This window comes from Microtus oregoni, unplaced genomic scaffold (genome assembly GCF_018167655.1).
Source record: "Microtus oregoni isolate MIOR12 unplaced genomic scaffold, Mior012 000010F_ref0000083, whole genome shotgun sequence".
NCBI lineage: Eukaryota > Metazoa > Chordata > Mammalia > Rodentia > Cricetidae > Microtus > Microtus oregoni.
Window position 1 is genome coordinate 19,400,906 of NW_024543069.1, and position 19,188 is coordinate 19,420,093.

Here is a 19,188-nt window from a genome sequence, read left to right on the forward strand (position 1 = left end):
GGTCCTCATGCAAAACCGCATGGATTGGGCAGATGGCTCAGCCAGTGTGACACTTACCAACCAAAGGTGAGGACAGAGTTTAGGTCCTCCAGACCCAATAAATGTCAGGTAGTCATGGTGGCACACCTGAATCCTAATGTAAGGGAGGCAGACATATAGGACCCACAGAGCAAGAAGACTAGCTATGACCAGTGAGCTGTACTCAACCAAGAAAGCAAAAGATACCCAATATCAGCCTTGCACCTTCACATGCTTGCACACACGATTATGTGTACCTGCACTGACATGCACCCATGGACATACACACATGGACATGCATACGTATGGAAATGTTAATTTGCATAAAACTGTAACATATCTTCATACATCTTTTCTAAATTTATAACATAAAATAAAACGTAAAGCTTACACAAGTACTTACTGTGTAGATAGCTGACAAGCACAAAAGTCTATACATGTCCAGATTAGGTGTAATTTATTTCAAATATTTTTCCATCCCTGGATGGCTTAATCTGCAGTCAAAACCTATCTATGGATACACTGAGCTGAAAAGATGGCTCAGTGCATATAGCACTTGCTTATCGGAATTACCCTTGTAAGTTAAAATTCCCAGCACTCAGGAAAAAGCCAGACCTGCACATGTCTAGACTCCCAGCTCTGAGGGGCATGGGGGTAGATGTCATGGTAGACTCCTCAGGACTTGCTGGCTACCAGTCGGGCTCCATATTCAGTGCAATGGGAATATGGCAGAAAATGGTAGAGAAAACCACAATGTTTTAAAACGAATCTTTATTTTATAAACACATGCATATCTTTTCTTTAATCGCCAAACACACTACCCTGAGATCTGAACCCCTTTTAGGAATGAATAAATGCATCATCCCTTTGGGCACATTAACATCAGACATCTAATTATGATATCAAACAGCTGATCTCAGGATCTGTGGGAAACGGCACACGATTAAAAACTAGGATGCACAGAAAACTGTCATTAAAAATTGAAAGAGAAGGCGGGCGGTGGCGGTGCACAACTTTAACCCCAGCACTCGGGAAGCAGAGGCAGGTGCTTCTCTGTGAGTTTGAGGCCAGCCTGGTCTGCAAAGCGAGTACTTAAGTAGCCAGGGGTGTTACATAGAGAAACCCTGTCTCGAAACCCTACCGTCCAGCCCCCCTCCCTCAAAAACAGATAAAATGGAGATATGGCCCAGTAACTGAGAGTACCACCTACTCTTGAAGAAGACTAAAGGCTGATTCCCAGCACCCATGATGAGACAGAAATAGAGGAAACAACAACGTAGGTCATAAAGAATCAAAGAAAGGTTAAAAGCCCTGAAGCAAAACATAGATGAATAGAAACAGGTTAAATTAAGTTAAAAGAGCTAGAGGGACAAGCCTAAGCTAAGACCGAGCATTCATAATTAATAAAGTCTCCATGTCTTTATTTGGGGCTGGTTGGCAGCCAAAGAAAAATCTAGCTATAAAAACAACCATCCTGGCAGCAAATACAGCATGCCAAAGGCAAAGAGGCCTGAATGTTCCTGGTGGTGTGATATTAGCAGAGACGTATTGGCATCAGAAGTATATGCTGAGAGACAAACACAGCAAGCCTACAATCCAAACCCCAGCTCCACCATTCACCGGTTGTAAAATCTGCAGCAATTGATTGAACCTTGGCTAAGTCTCAATGTCCTCGTCTGCAAAATAAAGATTGATAATAAACGGCTCAATGACTGTACAGACGAGTCACTAGGACAGCGGGTGCAGAATAGGAACTGGTCAGCAAGTGCAAAGGATGGCTGTGGAACGGAACCGGTGGACACTGGCTGCCGGTGGACAGCGTGTGCTGCTTCCGAGAGCAGACTTGCCCCCTCCCTCCAGCTAAGTTAACAGCCAGCCGATAACATAATGGCTGGAACATTACTTATGGGAGCAGACAGGGTTGCTTTCGTGGCTCAAAGGCACTCAATGAATCCACAATCTTCAGTGAATGAAGAGCGAGCTTCTGGTGTGAGAACTAAACCCATCTCGGAGGCTACCTGCTGGCACTCACCTGACTCCGTTAGCTGAAGCTGCCCTGCTCGGAGGCTGTGCTCATCTAAAATGCCTTCTCTGCTCACCATAAGCATGAGCAGAAGTTTCTGGGACCGGCTGAAACATCACAAACCATTTCTCTAGCATCCCCATACCAGCCCTCCACCTAGTATGGATGACTCATCCTTCTCTGAGGGTAATCGCCTCAATGTGCTTCATTTCCATCAATTAAATGTCAACCAATACATCATAAAGTCCTTCCAAAATAGATATCCAGTCCCTACCCACTGATTCTCCCTTTCAGTTCTTAGCAGGAACTTAAAAGAACCCTATCACTGCATACCTACGGTGGTTTAACACCAATTCAGTAAAAAAGACTAAATGTTTTAATACTGTTCTTACTAGAAGCATCAGTGTGCTTTAAAAGACCCATGCAGACACTATAATTTAGGGTGTGTGTGTGTTTGTGTGTGTGTGTGTGTGTGTGTGATATGCCTGTGTACCATACACATGCCTGGTGCCCATGGAAGCCAGAAGAGGGCATCAGATCCCCTCAGCACTGGAGTTAAAGATGGCGGTGAGCTGCACGTGAATGCTGCAAATTAAACCTGGGTCCACTGCAAGAGCAGTCAGTATTTCCAGCACAAGTATGTTGCCTTCTCTTTGAAGAAACTTACATGTAAACATGTGCATAAATACCTTTCCATTCCATGACAGCCCAGTTTCCTGGCCACCATCTTTCCTTTTACAAAAGCAGCTGGGAACTATGTGAAATGAATGAAAGATTCTGAGCATTTTTTGTTTCGTTTTTAAACACAAACATATCCAGGAACGAAGGAACCTCCTTGGTGGGGTTAATCAAGTCATCAGGGGGTTAATCAGCCAGACCTTGGAGCTGACTAAATGAGCAAACCATCAGCTTTGGCACGCAGAAGCTGCACATCCATCTCCTAACACGCCGAGAGATCTTCCACCGTGATCCTATTTCATGCTAGATGCTTTTTTGATGAATACCATCAGCAGAGGGAAAAGACAACCAACTGAGAGACACCGGGAAAATCGTGTCCCTGAGAAAGGACTTGGCTCTGGAACACATAAAGAATTATTACAGCTCAATAATCTGAAGACAACCTAATTTTAAGTTTAGGTTGCAGAAGACTGGAACATATACCTCGCCAATGAAGATCAACAAATGGCCAAAAGGAACGCTTCAGCATCAGAAGCTATCATGAAAAATACAAAGCAAAATCACAATGGCCTGTGACAAGGATGACTATACCCAACGCACAGGGACAAGCACTGTGGGGATGTGGAAAACGTGGGCTCCTTGAGCACCGCAGATGAGATTGTGATATGGAAGAATAAAGAGAAGTTTGGCAGTTCTTCAAAAGTAAACATGGAAACACGACGTAACCCAACTACTTTACAGTCAGCTATATACCCCAGAGATAAAAACGCTATGTGCACAAAGACTTTCTGCAGACGCTCATGGAGCGCAGAAAGACCCACACCAGACAAAAGGTAAATCAGAGCATCCATCAGTTGATGAGTGGGCGAACTGTGTGCATGCCTGCAATGAAGTAACACTGTTATATAAGGGGAATGCCATGCTTTTGAGACACGCTATGGTATGGAAGAACTTTGAAAATACTAAGTGAAAAAGCCAGTTTGGTAGAAGCACTTACATGACTTACGATGTTCACTATATATATATATATTACACACACACACACACACACACACACACATACATACATACAAAGCAGACTGGTGAAGCAATGGAATATGGGGCATTTGGATATAAGAAAATGTTCTAAAATGTGGTTGATGGCGTTGCATAACGATTTCTTCCAAGTTTGAAACATTCCATACTACAGGGAAGCTACTTAATTCAGAAGTCCCTGAAACTGACTACTAGGGCCTCCCTGCCAGAGTAAGCAATAAAAGGTAAGAGTCCCTTGAAGCCTAGAGCAGTGGTTCTCAACCTTCTTAACGCCGTGACCCTTTAATACAGTTCTTCATGTTGAGGTGACACCCAACCATAAAACTAGTTTCACTGCTACTTGATAACTATATTTTTTGCTATAAATTAGAATATAAATACCTGTCTAGCTCACAACCACCTATAATGGTATCTGATGCCCTCTTCTATCATGTTGGCATACATGCAAGTAAATGCCTGTCTGTATTTTCTGGTCTTAGGTGACCCCTGTGTCCTTTGGTCCCCAAAGGCATCAGGACCCACAGGTTGAGAACCCTTTTACTAGAGGAGCAGAACTACAAAGACTTGAGGAAAACAAGCTGTGGAGACTCTTGTAACCAGACCAGTTGCCTGGTCTGAACAATCAGTAAACATGTCCTTCTGGATGGAAAGGGGATAAAAGAGAGCAGAGAGTGATGGAGGGGCCTCCACAGGCAACCCCACACATGTAGCATATACAGAGATGATGATGATGATGATGATGATGATGATGATGATGATGATGATGATGATGACGACGACGACGATGATAACTCCTTAAATGTTTTCCTCTGTTCAGGATTGACTCAACAGTAGAGAACTCATAGGCGCCACAAAAGTATATAAATTATTAAATAATCATCTACTTTTGTCTGCATACATTATTTTCCGGTGTTACTATTTAACTGGCTTTACTGTCCAAAGACATTGCATAGTAGTTTGTATAAACAAACTACTGCCACTATAAAATCAAGACTATATCCTAGAGCAAAATAAACAATAAATAGCTAAAAATAAAAGTCGTCAGTATTAAGCGACAAACATTTTCTACTGCAGGCTGGAAGTTCCGCTGGGATGTGGAGCTGTGGAGAGAACTAAGAAAGAAACCACCTGAGGTCCTGGGAGACATGGAGACACAAGGGAGCCAGCAGTCATGGGAGGAACAGTCTAGTACGACCATGGGACTTGGGAGAGGATTTGAAGGGTGGCATCCTGTCACACTGGAAGGAAGGCACAAATGAGTTTCACGGGTAGAAGCAGGCATGCCACGTGACTGGCTATGCCAATAAAGGAAAGCAGAGGAGACTCCAGAAGCCAGAGGTCCCCAAATGTGAGTGCTTTCGAAATGACCACCAGAGGGCACTGGTGAAACATAAATGGGTTTCCAAGAGTCTTAAGCAGCAACTCAGGCCGATTTGTCAGTACCCCCTTTGACCACCACAGAATTGTGAGCAAAGGAGTATGAGGATCAGATATATAAATAAAGACTAACTCTCAGGAAGTTGGAGAAACAAAGTGAGCAGGGCTACCAGGTTCAGTAGGGAGATGACACTGGTAGAACAAAGGAAAGAGGTGGGTTTGGCATCCTCACCAGGGAAATCAGGAACCAGCCGGATAACAGAGATGGAGCACAGGGCTACTAGATTAGAGACCTTTCCAGACTCCCAGTGGAGTGGCTGAGGAGATCACAGTGCCACCCCATGAGATGCGGAACATATAAAACTGCTTAACGGGTAGGAGGCTGGATTAGCTTGCTGTATTAACTTCTTGCTTTAACTACGCTTTCGATTTAGAGATCGTTACAGACGTGCAGATCTCAGCAGATTCCTCAGTGAACAATGACCTTTCGCCTTGGCATGGTAAGCGATTTCTAGTGTTGAAAACAGGGCAGTATTTATACAGATTGGGCCGGTGCATTTAATTAACCCCTTAGGACATGTTCCCACTTCGTGGGGACCAGGCCCAAGAGGGTTTCCAGCAAGACAAGAGACTTGTCAATCAGATAACACCTTTGCCCAGCACACACTGGCACATCCCACAGCAGGCTGGTGGACCTGTGCCCCAGGTGGGAGAAGAGATCTCAGGAACAAAGGGAGAGGTCCCTCCTGAGGGTTTAGGTGGCAGGAGGAGAGACAGAGGAATGTAGATAGAGAAAGACAGAGACAGCGGCTGCGGCCCGCTCCCCAGCAAAGCAGCAAACCTAAGTGCGTTCGTACATCAGACACCTAATGACCCTTGCAGGCTGTCAGTGTCTACTACAGCTGGTTGGAGAAGGCTCTGTCCCTTAGACAGCAAAATGGAAATTCCATTTTCCCCTTTCCTTTGCCATAATTGATTTCATGCGTGATCGTAGAGATGATGATCATTGGAGTAAAGTTACAACAATAAAAGTGATGCAGTAGTTAATGTCCACACACACACACACACACACACACACACGGTGAGCAGCTGCTCTAAACCTTCTACTTCTGAACAAACTCTACATAACTAAGAGCCCTTTGTGAGGACAAAATATGAGACATCTGATCACCAGGCAACCACACAAAATGACTCTAGACCAAGAAGCTATACAAGACAGTAACATCTAGGCTGTATAGAACGCAGTCTTCATGTCTGCCTCCAACACCCCAGGAGCCCCGTACTTCACTGGAGACCAGACACTGAGCATAACTCCTTCACCTGATTGAAGTCAATTCACTTCCCGTCATCACACCCACAAGCTACCTGACAACCTGATGACTAGCATCTGTTCTCTTCACAGTGCTCCACGTAGGCTCACCTGCAACACAGCAGGGCTGACTCGGGCTTTAGAAACTTCATTAACAGCAGTGTGCTTGGAAGGCTATACACACTTCATATAAGCTAACACTAAAACTTAAAGCCCCTCCTAGTGTTTTTCTAAAGCAGCTTTCTAACTATCACAGAATTAACATTTCAATCAAACTACTGGGGGAAAAATTAGCTTTCCTAAGTCATTAAAAGGTTAGCGGCATATAGCTAGTTAAAGGATCAAGGCCACTTCCTGTACACCGTGCATACCATGGAGCAAACACCAAGGCTTGCAAAGACTATTTTAAAAGAGTGAAATGTATCTCAGAGGATGTCCAAGAAGCTAGGATATATAAGTATCTGAAAAGAGAGACGGGACACAGTAGGGGAACAAAAACATTATTAGTCCACTGGGAGTGGTCTATGCTTTTTAACATGGTAAGTATTTACCATTTTAAAACACGCATACACATACACATACACACACACACACACACACACACACACACACACAGTATGGTGGAGTTGATTTTAAGTTTCCTGGTTTATGGTCTAAGCAATGGATCTGCAGACCAATGAAAACCTGATGGAGGAGCCTTCGTCCTCATCCCAGTGCATCTCTCCTGGCCCCAGGCAGCTCCTCCTACTAATGTGAGCAGCACAAAGGTACTACTGGACGACAACATGCTCTATGGGACTGTGCATACCAAAGCTGTGTACCCTTCACACACAGAAAGACAGTGAGGGTGGGACCAGAAATGGGACCAGACAACTCTCAAAGGCCTGCTCCTAATGGCATTTAGTAGTGTTTGAGGCTGGCCACCTGGGATTGGATAACGTACGTTGGGTCTCATCCCTAGAGAAAACTGATTCTCCCTCTCTCTCTCAGCAGCCATTAACACCCTAGAGGTCTTCACCTATGGGGTGAGACTTCCCCCATCCATCCATGCTGGCATGTCAACTGGTGTTACCAATGTGAAGGTCTTTTTTTAAGCAACCATATTCTTGAGATTTCATAGGTCATTTATAGAAGATACTGTCTCATAGCAGACATCCTGGTCCTCTGGCTCTTGGAATCTTCCTGGATGCTTCCTGACCGTTAGGTATAAAGGCTGTGTGGCTGGCATAGCAGGAGGTGTCAGGTACCCTATAGTCTGGTCCTTCCTGCATGCTCTCCCTCTGCTGCACAGAGCAGTTTTTCTGAGGAGGGGTGGGAGACACACTTGTCTCTGGGTGTAGGGATAACTATTTAGAATGCAGTTAGGAGTCAGGCTGTTTTATGAAAGTGGCTGCAGTGGGTTCTCCTCTAGAGCCCATGACCTCACTGGCCAGGGGTAGTTGGCCAGGTTGACAGTACTGCATGAATTCTCTTCCACAGAGAGGGTCCAATTATAAGGCTGTTGGTGACTCTCAAGGGATAAATGGCACTATTGCCCCCTTGGTGCTATCTTGTCATGCTAGTCATTGTTGTGGTTCGTGTGCTTTATAGCCGGGCAGGAGCACTGACTGCTTTTTCCCCTTGGCAACGTACATAGCTCCTTTGGAGACTGTGGAAGCCAGTCTTGGGGGAGGAGGCCTTCACAACAGTCCCAGCTAAACCCTTCAAAGTTCTTTGTACAAAGTGTGCGGTGTTTTAAGCAACAGGGTCTTATCCTAAAGTTTTAGGAAGCAACTAAGGACAACAGCAATGTCCTATATTGTTTTGAGAGTCTCTTGAACTCTCCTGACAAACAATTTGAAAGGAGAGTTTCCAAGCCTGAGACTAGAGTTTTCATTAGATAGTCTGTGGCTCTTGGGGAGGGATTTAATTTTTAATGTCACAAATGATTGTTCATGTGCAAGATACCAATCTTTTTAAGATACAAATTTGCTTTTTGGTTTAATAAAAGGTAAAAAAATATATGTATACTTAAGAATTGTTTAAAAATAAACCTATGCTGTATTATCAAAAAAGAAGACTTTGACAAGTACCACATGCATATTTACTTATGGGAATAATGAGTTCCAGCATCAAAGAAAGCTAGTCCAGACATCTATCAAAGAGTGATTGTCCCAATAACTAGAGTAAATCCACATAATGGGAGCCTATGAAGATATAAGATTATCAAGTAACTTCCAGGATATGTCAGACAAAGGGAGGCATGTTCTTAAAGAGTGTGTAATAATACTGTCTTTCATGTAGAACTAAAAGGCAAAAGATTCATATATTTGCAAACCTTAAGAAAAAATAAGAAATTCAAAGATTGCAACTAGCAAGAAATGACTGTGGGTAAAGAGAATACACATGAATGAAGATGAACAAACTTCTGCATATTTGTTAATAGTTGCAAGCATTAAAATGTCATTGTATCACATGTTCAAAATATGAAACTTAAAAGAAGAAACTCAAAATGAAGACTAGCTGGAAAACGCATATATTTCCAATAGAAGAAGGAGCAACAGAGCTCAGTGGGCTAAGGAACTTACCGCCCAAGCCTTGTGAGCTAAATATGATCCCCAAAACTCATGAAAAGGTGGAAGGAAATAACTGGTGCCACAAGGGTGCTGTTTTCACAAACATGCTGCTGCACACACGCCTGCACTCACAACATACACACACATAGGAGTAAACAAATAAAAGAAAAAACTACTACCTAAGATCACGGCAGTGCAGCCACTAGTAGTGACTTTTTTTAAAGGACGAGAACAATTTTAAGTCACAAAGAATATATTCTGAAGTTAAAAAGAACTACAAAACAATTAAAGAGCATGTAACAGAAATTATAGAAACAAAATTCATTAAATTAGAAAAATTTAATTTTAAGTGAGATGGAAAAGGTTAACTGGAAATAGGAAGACTGTAAGTAATGATCATACACATGCGTGCAAAGGAATGTGTATAGCCACCTACCTGGTGACCTAGACACCACTCCCAACAACAGTGTCAGGATGCTGCTTCCTAAGTATCGTTTCCCCTTAAAGAGAAGCAGAATTCCTTCGAATAATGACTGATTGCAGATGTGGGGCAGAAAACTAAAAATGTGATTCTGGGGGCAACCTTCTATGCCTGGAAACATGGAGGTAACTGCTTTATGCTTAATGTCATCTCAGAGGGTGAGAGTGTGAAGGGTGTCTCACCGGCTATGAGACAACTGTGCCACCAGAAGAACAGGGGGTACAACTGGCAATACGACAGAGCACACACATTTCCATGGGCCCACACCTATGACCAAAAACAATTTTTAAAGTAAAGAGATTCATTTTGCACATTGGAGGTGCAATAACAATAGCTCTGAATCTAAAAACTAACAACACAGAGAAAGAATTTAGCATTTATTCTATCTTTTTCTGGAGAAAGAAAAGGTATTATTCCCTGAAGTTGATAAGGAAAAGTCCCTTCATACAAGAAAATGTCAACTTTATGACATACCCAATGAAATAGCTGTCCGATTTGGCTCAATGGGTACTCAACGTCTGGAGGAAAGCCTGGTAGGAAACAAAATGGTAGCAGGTGCCAACACCTCATACCACCCTTTCTTCCTATGGCACAATGTCTCTTTCCAGATGGCCAGTGTGGAAACCCCATTTTCCATGCTTATATAGGAATATGTGAGGCTAACACACCACCTTCTAAACTAAGGCTGCACCTCAGTTTCTTTGCACTATTGTGCAAAAACAGATAGGTATGTCTTTGGGATAAATGAGCTCTAAGGAACATTGAAAATGTAGAAGCAATCCTAGTCTGAAGCCTGTTTCCAGATCAATGAAGTTAGCATGTGGTCTCTTCAAGAATTCAAACTGGAAGTAAGCTGGAAGGCTAGATAAGAAACCAAGCTGTCAACTACGAGTTTCACAGGGCTTATTTTTGTAGTCTAAATACCTCAGTGACTACATCAGAAATTACTCACAAAGAGAAGAGGGCCACTCTTTCTCTTCTGTATTTTGGGATGATAAGGGTAGTCTTAAGAGCATATCCAACCTCAAAACCTCAAGTGGTACAGAGAAATGATGGGAGAAAACAGCAGCGCCCTGAGCAGTTTAACCACAAGGCATTTTAAGCTGCTTCTAATCTACCCCTTCCTTTAAAAAGAAGACCTCATCCCTTCGATATGCCATCACTCTTCACAGACCAAACACCCCATGACGAATGCCAGAATTAGAGTCACTCATGCTGCAAACTATTCCGTTTCTCTTTCTCTGGTGTACCGCAACTGAACTTCCTTCGCTTTGCTCTTCCTGTCCCCTATATCCCCAGAGACAACTCAGTCAACAGTCAGCACACCTAACATCCTACCCATGACCAGCATCCTCTCCTCTAGCAATGCTTGTTGGCTCCAAGAGCTCATATCCATCACCAGCATGTGGCAACAGTAATCACCTCCTCACAGGGAGAAAACAAGGCATCTTCCAGTTCCCACATCAGTGTAAACAAAATGGAGTGGGAAAATCTACACGGTAGCAACGTAATGCAGAAAATAGTCAACTATGATAGCTAGATGTGACAGTGCCCCTCACAGCAGCTGTACCATACTGACAGTCTATACTTACTGTCTGCCACAGACTGTTCTAAACACTTGAGAGGGATGGGTTCCTCTCATGAAGCATTGATTCATCTCATTCTCACAGAGTACTATCAGTCAATCCCATCTTATAGCCAGGAAACTAAAGGATGGTGCTGTAATGCCAACAGTAATCATAAACCCTCTCACAGTCCCCCATCATCTGAGAGAACACAGCATCCTCTCCAGCAGACAGCCCCTCCACAGCTGGCCATGTTCAAGCTGAAGCTGAAGAAGAGCAGTTGCACGAGAACTATTTCCTGACCTCTTCCTAGGCACACATCATCCTTCCACCGGCAACACCCTTACCTGACTAACGTTCAGCCCACCCTCAACTCTACCTCTGATGAAAGCCCCCTCTTTCTAACTAAACTGCCAAGTTCATGGCTTCCCAAGTCTTCTCACGGACTTATCCTCCGGGACTGTATCTCATTCCTGTCACTATTCGCTATGCTGTACAAGATTTAGACTGTGTGAACACGCACCCTCCACCTAAACTGGAAACAGCTACAGAGTGATATCTGCACTCTTTTCCTCTGTCCCTGCTGACTGGCCAGTCCAGGGTGCAAGCAGGGCTTTGGAGCCTATCTGCTGAATACACGAGCTCAGGCTCTTTTTCCAATATTGTCCCACACAGTCCTCATTGGTGAAGGAAGACTCAAGGAGCCTTCTCAAGGGTTCAAATAATAAATCGGAGCATGGACAAAATATACACAAATCCCTGTGGCATTCATTAATGAGATGGGAATTATGTTGCCACTGTATAACCCAGCAACACCAAGAGAAGGCCAACACTGCTAGAGAGGGACTAGCCATGTGGGAATCTGATCTTGAGACTAATCACCAGAAGACAGAATAACATCCAGGCTGAAATTTTTCCTCAGTAAACCCACATTTCTTGAAGTTACGAAGACAGCTCCGTCAGTCAAGTGTTGATTATGTAAGCATGAAGACCAATTTTTTAAAATTTTTATTTGTTCTTCTCCCATACAATACATCCCAACTGCAGCATCCCCCACCCCGTGCCACTCCTCCCAGTTCCCCCCACACCTACCCAAGATCCACTCTCTATCCCATCTTCCTCAAGAAAACAACAGGACTCCCAGGGACATAAATGGAACATAACACAAGATACAGTAAGACCAGGCACAAACCATCTCATCAAAGCTGGACAAGGCAACCCTGTAGGATTAAAAGGGTCCCAAGTACAGGCAAAACAGTCAGAGCCACCTCCACTCACATTGTCAGGAGTCCTCCCAAAATACCAAGCCAACCACCATAATATATGTGCAGAGGACCAGAGTTTGATCTTCAGAACTCACAGAAAAATCTGGACATACTGAAGTGAACGTGCAGCCCCAGGGCTGTGGTGGCAGAGACAGACAGATCTTTGGAGCTTACAGGACAGCCAGCCTTTCTTAATCAGCAAGATCCAGGTCAATGAGAACCTGTCTCAAAACCCCTGAAGAACACCTGAGGTTGATCTCTGACACAGGCACATACACGCATGCACAAAAGCATGCACGGCGCTCGCGCGCACACACGTGTGCACGTGTTCGCCCTACAGCACCATGGCCTCAGAACGCTGTCTCTCTACTCATCCTGCCTTATAAACACACAAGACACTGCTTTGTTGACAGCAGTGTTGAGAACAAATGCTGTAGCTGCTATTAGCTAATTCAGCAGCATGACAATGGCTCATACAATAGATAAAATCCTACAGATGAGTGTACTACTTCTACTGTTAAAAAAAAAATACTAGGTTTCCTAATCATCTTAAATACTACTGCAGTAACTCCATATGAGATTGAATTTTTCATTCATAACTATTAGTTGGTCCGTTTAAAGTGCTTTTCTCTGTTAACATCAAAGTATTTAAAGCAGCTAAGAATATCAATTCCCTAAAAGGCAAAATTGATTCAATTCACAAGATAAATGAAACGAAACAAAACCCTTATTGCTGCTGGCAGAAGAGCAAACTAGTTTAATACTATGGAAGCAAGTATGGGGCTTGTCAAAACACTAAAAATAGACCTGCCCTGATGTGACCCAGCTACATAATGCCTGAGCGCATAGGAAGGATTCCGCAGCCCACTGCAGAAGATACTTGAATGTTCATGTTTATTGCTCCTCTATTCACAAAAGAAAAAGAGAATAGCCTAGATGTCCATCAACAGAAAAAAATAATGAAAATGTGCCAAATACACACAATGGAATCTTACTCAGCTGTTAAAGCAAAATGATAAGATTTGCAGGTGGAACCCAAGAAAGTACACTGAGTGCCACGGCCCAGTCTCAGGAAGACTAACACTACACATATATTCTCTTTCATGCCCAACTCCTAACTTTTAAAGTTTGTGTGTAAGTAAATAAGGAGTTCTACAGGTAGGTACCAGCTGTGAATGTAAGGATTCCTGACTCAACCGGGGTTTCTATTGCAGTAGCAAACACCATGACCAAAAGTCACTTGGGGAGGAAAGGCCTGCTTCCATGTTACAGATGGCAGTCTATCATGAAGAGGGGAGTCAGAACACAAACTAGAGGCAGGGACCTAAGCAGAGGCCAGGGAAATGTGTTGCTACTGGTTCACTCAGCCAGCTCTCCTCACGGGCCACGCCCACATCCATCAACTAATAAAGAAACTGCCCCACGGGATGTCCACCACTCAATCTGATGGATACATTTTCTCAACTGTCATTTCTTCTTCTCTGATAACTATTGTATATCAATGTACATAAAACCATGAACCACGAAAGGGGAACAAGAGGTATCAAGAAGAGGATTGATAAAGGGGCACATATAATCTGAATGGTGTCAAGAAGAGCACTGGAGTCGAGGGAACGGGGAGAGGGGAAGCAGGGAAGAAGGGGGAAGGCTGCACTAGTTTGCTTCCCTGCTGCTGCACGAAAACACTGACCAAACGTAATCTGGGCAAGGGAAGGGTTTACTTGGCACAGTCCATTTTGAGAGCAGCCAGGGCAGGAAAGTGAAGGTGGGAACCACTGAAGTCACAGAAGAGTACAGCTTCCTGGCTCACTTCCCAAACCATCCTCATCTTGCTTTTTGATCTGTCCCAGGAACACCTGCCCAGAGGTTGGGACAACCCAAAGTGGTTGGGTCCTCCCTCATCAGTCACAAAGCAAGAAAATGCCCCCAAAGTCAGGTCCAAAGGCCAAGCCAATGAAGGCCAATGTCTCAACGGAGGATCTCTTGTTGCAGATGACTGTAGTTAATATCAAGCTGCCAAAAAATATCCAAGATGAAAGAAATAGCAAAAACAAAATTTGAAAAATGTTATAACCAAACCTAATTCTTTGTGAGCCAGTAAAAATAAAATACTTTGTTTAGACGTGTTCTCACTATGTATCCCTGGCTGGTCCTCAACTCTCTATGTAGACCACACTAGTCTTGAGCTCACAGAGACAAGCCTGCCCCACCACCCAAGTACTAGAATTAAAGGTACATAATAGCATGCCTGTCAAACACATATTTTTAAAAAGATAGTTAATAATAAATATGTTTTATTTCTGATGCCCCTCCCCTCAAATGACAATGCTCTCCAATTTGTTAGACTTCCCTAAACATATCTAACTATAACACTTCTTTATTTTATTTTATTCTAGTTTGTAGGTTTCATAAGAACTTATATTTAAGCTTCCCTAATTCCATCAATTTAAATACCTGGCCTTAGCTAGAGATTCTTTGAGAATTTCATGTCCTCACTGCCCAGCCCCCCCCCCAAAAACCTCTGAAGAATAATTTTTTAAAAAGCAAACAAAAAACAGTCTCTGTTATGGAATAATCTTTTTGTATACTATGAAGATGTGTCTGCTAAGGCACCCACCGATTGTTTTAATAAAGACCTGAACATAGCGGACAATGAGGACTACTGAGAACTCAAGAACAATGGCAATGGGTTTTTGATCCTACTGCACATACTGGCTTTGGGGGAGCCTAGGCTGTTTGGATGCTCAACTTACTAAACCTGGATGGAGTGGGCGGTCCTTGGACTTCCCACAGGTCAGGGAACCCTGATTGCTCTTCGAGCTGATGAGGGAGGGGGACTTGGTCGGGGGAGGGGGAGGGAAATGGGAGGCGGTGGCGGGGAGGAGGCAGAAATCCTTAATAAATAAATAAAATTAAAAAAAAAAGACCTGAATGGCCAATAGCTTGGCAGGAGAGGAATAGGTAGGATTTCCAAAAAGACAGAAGAAGAAGAGATCAATCTTGGCACGTGGAGATGTCAGCAAGATGCAGACCAAGTAGGATATACAGAGACTAAACAAAAAAAAAACAAAAAAAAACAAAAAAAAAAAATACAGCTAGCTCTCCTAGGACTTGACCATTGTTCCAATTTTCTCAGGGTCCCCTAAAGATGTCATTGCCTTTGGACAACAGGAAACAATCTAAGGAACACAACTGCCACATTCTCAAGAGGTGGAGTGGGTGGTTTTGGGCCATTCAGTGGGTTATAAATGTTGGTCATCATTTGGGCGTGGGGGGAAGGTTTCAAGTTGTTACTGGTAACGGTCAGGAAAACAAGTAAAAAGAGAAGATTAGATTAAGAAATCTCTTTCTGAAAAGAAAAAAAATAGTATATTTTGACTCTACTTTTAAACTAAAAAAAAAGCAACTACTGCCGGGCAGTGGTGGCGCACGCCTTTAATCCCAGCACTTGGGAGGCAGAGGCAGGCGGATCTCTGTGAGTTCGAGACCAGCCTGGTCTACAAGAGCTAGTTCCAGGACAGGCTCCAAAACCACAGAGAAACCCTGTCTCGAAAAACCAAAAAAAAAAAAAAAAAAAAAAAAAAAAAGCAACTACTAACCTCAAATATTTTACATTGGTATAGATTTTTGTGTATTGATACAAATTAAGGCTATTTTTGTTTTAATATACTGTATATATGTTTCTACTCTTATTTAAGGCATTGTACCTGAGTAGTTCATTTTATAATGTAAAGTTCTAGTTCTTAAAAGCTATTATTACAAACTATTTAGGATAATTAAGAAATTCAGGTTAGTAGTTAGTCATCTATAACCATCAAAAATGTAGTCATATTAGGTATGTTTTCAAGGTGAAACAGATATATTTTAGACTGATGATCTTCAAGCAATTCAGAGACCTACAGAATATGGAATTTAAGATATTTTAATAACATAAGGCTTTTCATGACAGTGAGAAACATTTGCTCCTGGCAGCACCAATCTACTTCAAAAAAAAGGATGATGGGCATCAAAGAACCTCCATATGGACCCAGACATGGCCCTAGGCAGCAGCCCATGGCTAAATGACACCATGGCCCTACGTGGCAGCACAGCCCACCCAGATCGGCATGGCCCCAGTAGCATGGCCCTCAAACAGAATTGGAAACAAGAAATTTTTTTTCAAAACAGGGTTTCTCTGTGTAACAGCCCTGGTTGTTCTGGAACTCACTCTGTAGACCAGACTGGCCTCAAACTCAGAGAGATCCACCTGCTTCTGCCTTCCAAGCACTGAAATTAAAGGTGTGTGTCACCACCACCTGGCATAGAGAAAATTTTCAAACATATATACACAAAAAAATAACATCATACATATACAAACATCAATGCTTCGGGTCTAGATATTTATTTATTTAAAAAATTACTGAAAACTTCTGTATGCCAAGTAATATACTGAGAGACTAGCACTGACTGAGAAAATCAAGAAGAAATCCAATCCTGAACAAATCAAAGCTGACCATGCAGCCTTACTATCTAGTTGGGATGAATGAATACAGATAACCAATAGGTTAATGTAACGGGCAGCATTAACAACTGTTAATCAAACAAAGATCAAGGCAACAGCAATTTTAGCCAGAGATGTCCCAGGATTCACTGAGAAATACCATGGTGGAGCCACTGGGCACACACTTGAGCATCTGTGGCGGGGAAGGAGAACACTGCCCACCTGTTTAAGGTCAAGGTTTAAAGTCAGAAAAAGCATTCAGGCTGCTGGTGTTGGCCAAGGGAGGAGGCTGGTGAGGACAGTTGTTCATAAAAGGATTCTAATCACAGGAGTGGCGTGATTTCTGTCCTAACAGGATCGTTCTGGCTACAATGTGGAAAGCTGTGTTAGCAAGATTAACTAGCATCAACTGTCATTACAAAGACAAAGGCAGTGTTACTGACCAGAAAAGAGGCAGTGAACATAGGGTAGGAGGGAGTAACCAACACCAGTAAGGCTTGCTAAATTGGAGTAAAAACAAGCAGGAAAGCCAGTCGGGGGATGCTTTGGCCCAGACAAGAGATGATGGTCTGCCCAGCACCTCCACAGCTGAGTTATGCAGAGATCAACACGGGCAAAATCATGGGGACATCAACAGGATATGCTGAGTGAAAAGAGGGTAGCTGTCAGCTGCACCCTAGACTTCCTCGTGCTCACCATGAGGGGCGCTGAGTTCTCAGAGGGTGCAGGAGACAATCACTTGAAGAATCGACAGGGAGATGGAAATACAGCAGCACACTGCCTCACTTACCCAAATTGGGATCTGGAGCCTGGCGCTTCTTAATCTTAGCTTCAGAAATAGCAGAATAATAGGCACAAGTCATCTTGATCAGCCACGTTGCTCGAACCATTGGCACAGAATACTTAGCTAAATATGCAAAAACGTCCTCTTTTTTACTAAGGATGGGGACCTAGAAAGAAATAGCATATAACGATCAGACACGATAGCATTGCTAGGCGAACTTACAGGGAAGGGAGCAAGGGAAGGACTCGAAGTTAGATGCTGCTATAAGAAAGACTGGTGCACTTTCAAACAGTGCATGTGGTATTAAAAGAGGGAAGAAATTTTAAGCCAATTTTTACTAAGAAATGGAAATCAAAATTATGTTTCGCACATGGAAAAATGGTTATCAGCTGTGCTTTCTTATTTATAAAACAAAATCTTGTCGCATTTCCAGATGAGGAAAGTTATTAAATAATTCCATGACGCTCTTCCAAATGATTTATCCCCAAATCAGATGGGACAGTTCGGCTAGGCTTTGTCACCATCCTACATTTTATCTGGGGACACTTTTCTGTATTGGGCTAACTGCAACATTTCATAAATGCAACCATTTCCAGAAACTATCTGGAAGTATCTTTAGCCCAAAGTGTTAAGTAGAGTCTAAGATGATGGATCATTGAATTCGCCTAATACACACTGAGCTACAATAGCTGAGCAATTAATTCGCTGGCTGAAGTAGACACTTGAGGCTGTTAATTATTTCTTCAAGACCACAAAGGTACAATTCAGCAAATTAGTATCCCAATATACCAGTGAATAGTTCGAAAGAGTTAATTCATTCTTCCAGAATACCTCATAAATACCCTATAAACATTCTGCTATTCTATGTAATTTATTTAATTGATGAACATGACAACAAAAGTCAACAAGAGGACATTTGCTCCAATGCAGCGGGAAGAGACTAGTAAAACTGTAAGGTGCACACCCTCCACACCCCTAGCAGGGTGACTACTTCTGTGATACTTCCCTAGGTCTTGCCAGTCAAGCCCACTATTTTCCAGTCATTTATGAATTTTGATAATACCAATCCTATGCACCTGGCAAAGTGGGTATTCTAATTTTTTTAAACATGGGCATAAAAACTACAGCAAGGGGGATTTTCTCTACACCAGCCCACGTGTTTTCATGCCATGGATTTGGCCCTTTCAAAAGAAGACACCGGAACCCTGCCTTGGATATCAAGAAACCTGATCTCTCCACCCCAAAAATCATTCTTAAATTTGGGTTGCAAAGTCAAGGCTTCAAACCTGCCAATTCATAGAGCATAGCATTTTTCTAATAGCTTGCAAGTCAACATGGACTTTTAAATTTAACTATTTGCATGCCTGGTACAACATGTGATCTCTAGAATTAAAAAGCTCACCTGATTTTATATATATATATCCCCTAAAACCAAGCTATTTCAGTTAGGCTTTCCAAAGAAACACCAAGCTGTTCCAATGCTGGAGGAACACTTGCCTGCCTTGGGCAATGGGGTATAGTGTATCTACACTGTGTTTAAAGAAAACTGAAAACTTTCTGACCAGGTACACTTGCTGCCTTAAGTACTGAATTTAGAACATTGTCACCATGACACAGA

At 42.8% G+C, this 19,188-nt stretch overlaps 1 protein-coding gene across 13 annotated transcripts in view; it reads right to left on the bottom strand.

Annotated features, from left to right (window-relative positions):
• Med12l (mediator complex subunit 12L) overlaps positions 1–19,188 on the bottom strand; it is a 310,727-nt gene that overhangs the window by 253,512 nt on the left and 38,027 nt on the right. For all 13 annotated transcript variants that reach the window (XR_005974940.1, XM_041659476.1, XM_041659477.1 and 10 more), the window contains one exon: positions 17,577–17,736. Coding sequence is in view for 12 of the 13 variants with exons in the window: in XM_041659476.1 (XP_041515410.1) it covers positions 17,577–17,736 (160 nt within the window). In the remaining variant the exon portion in view is untranslated. The remainder of the gene's footprint in view (positions 1–17,576; positions 17,737–19,188) is intronic.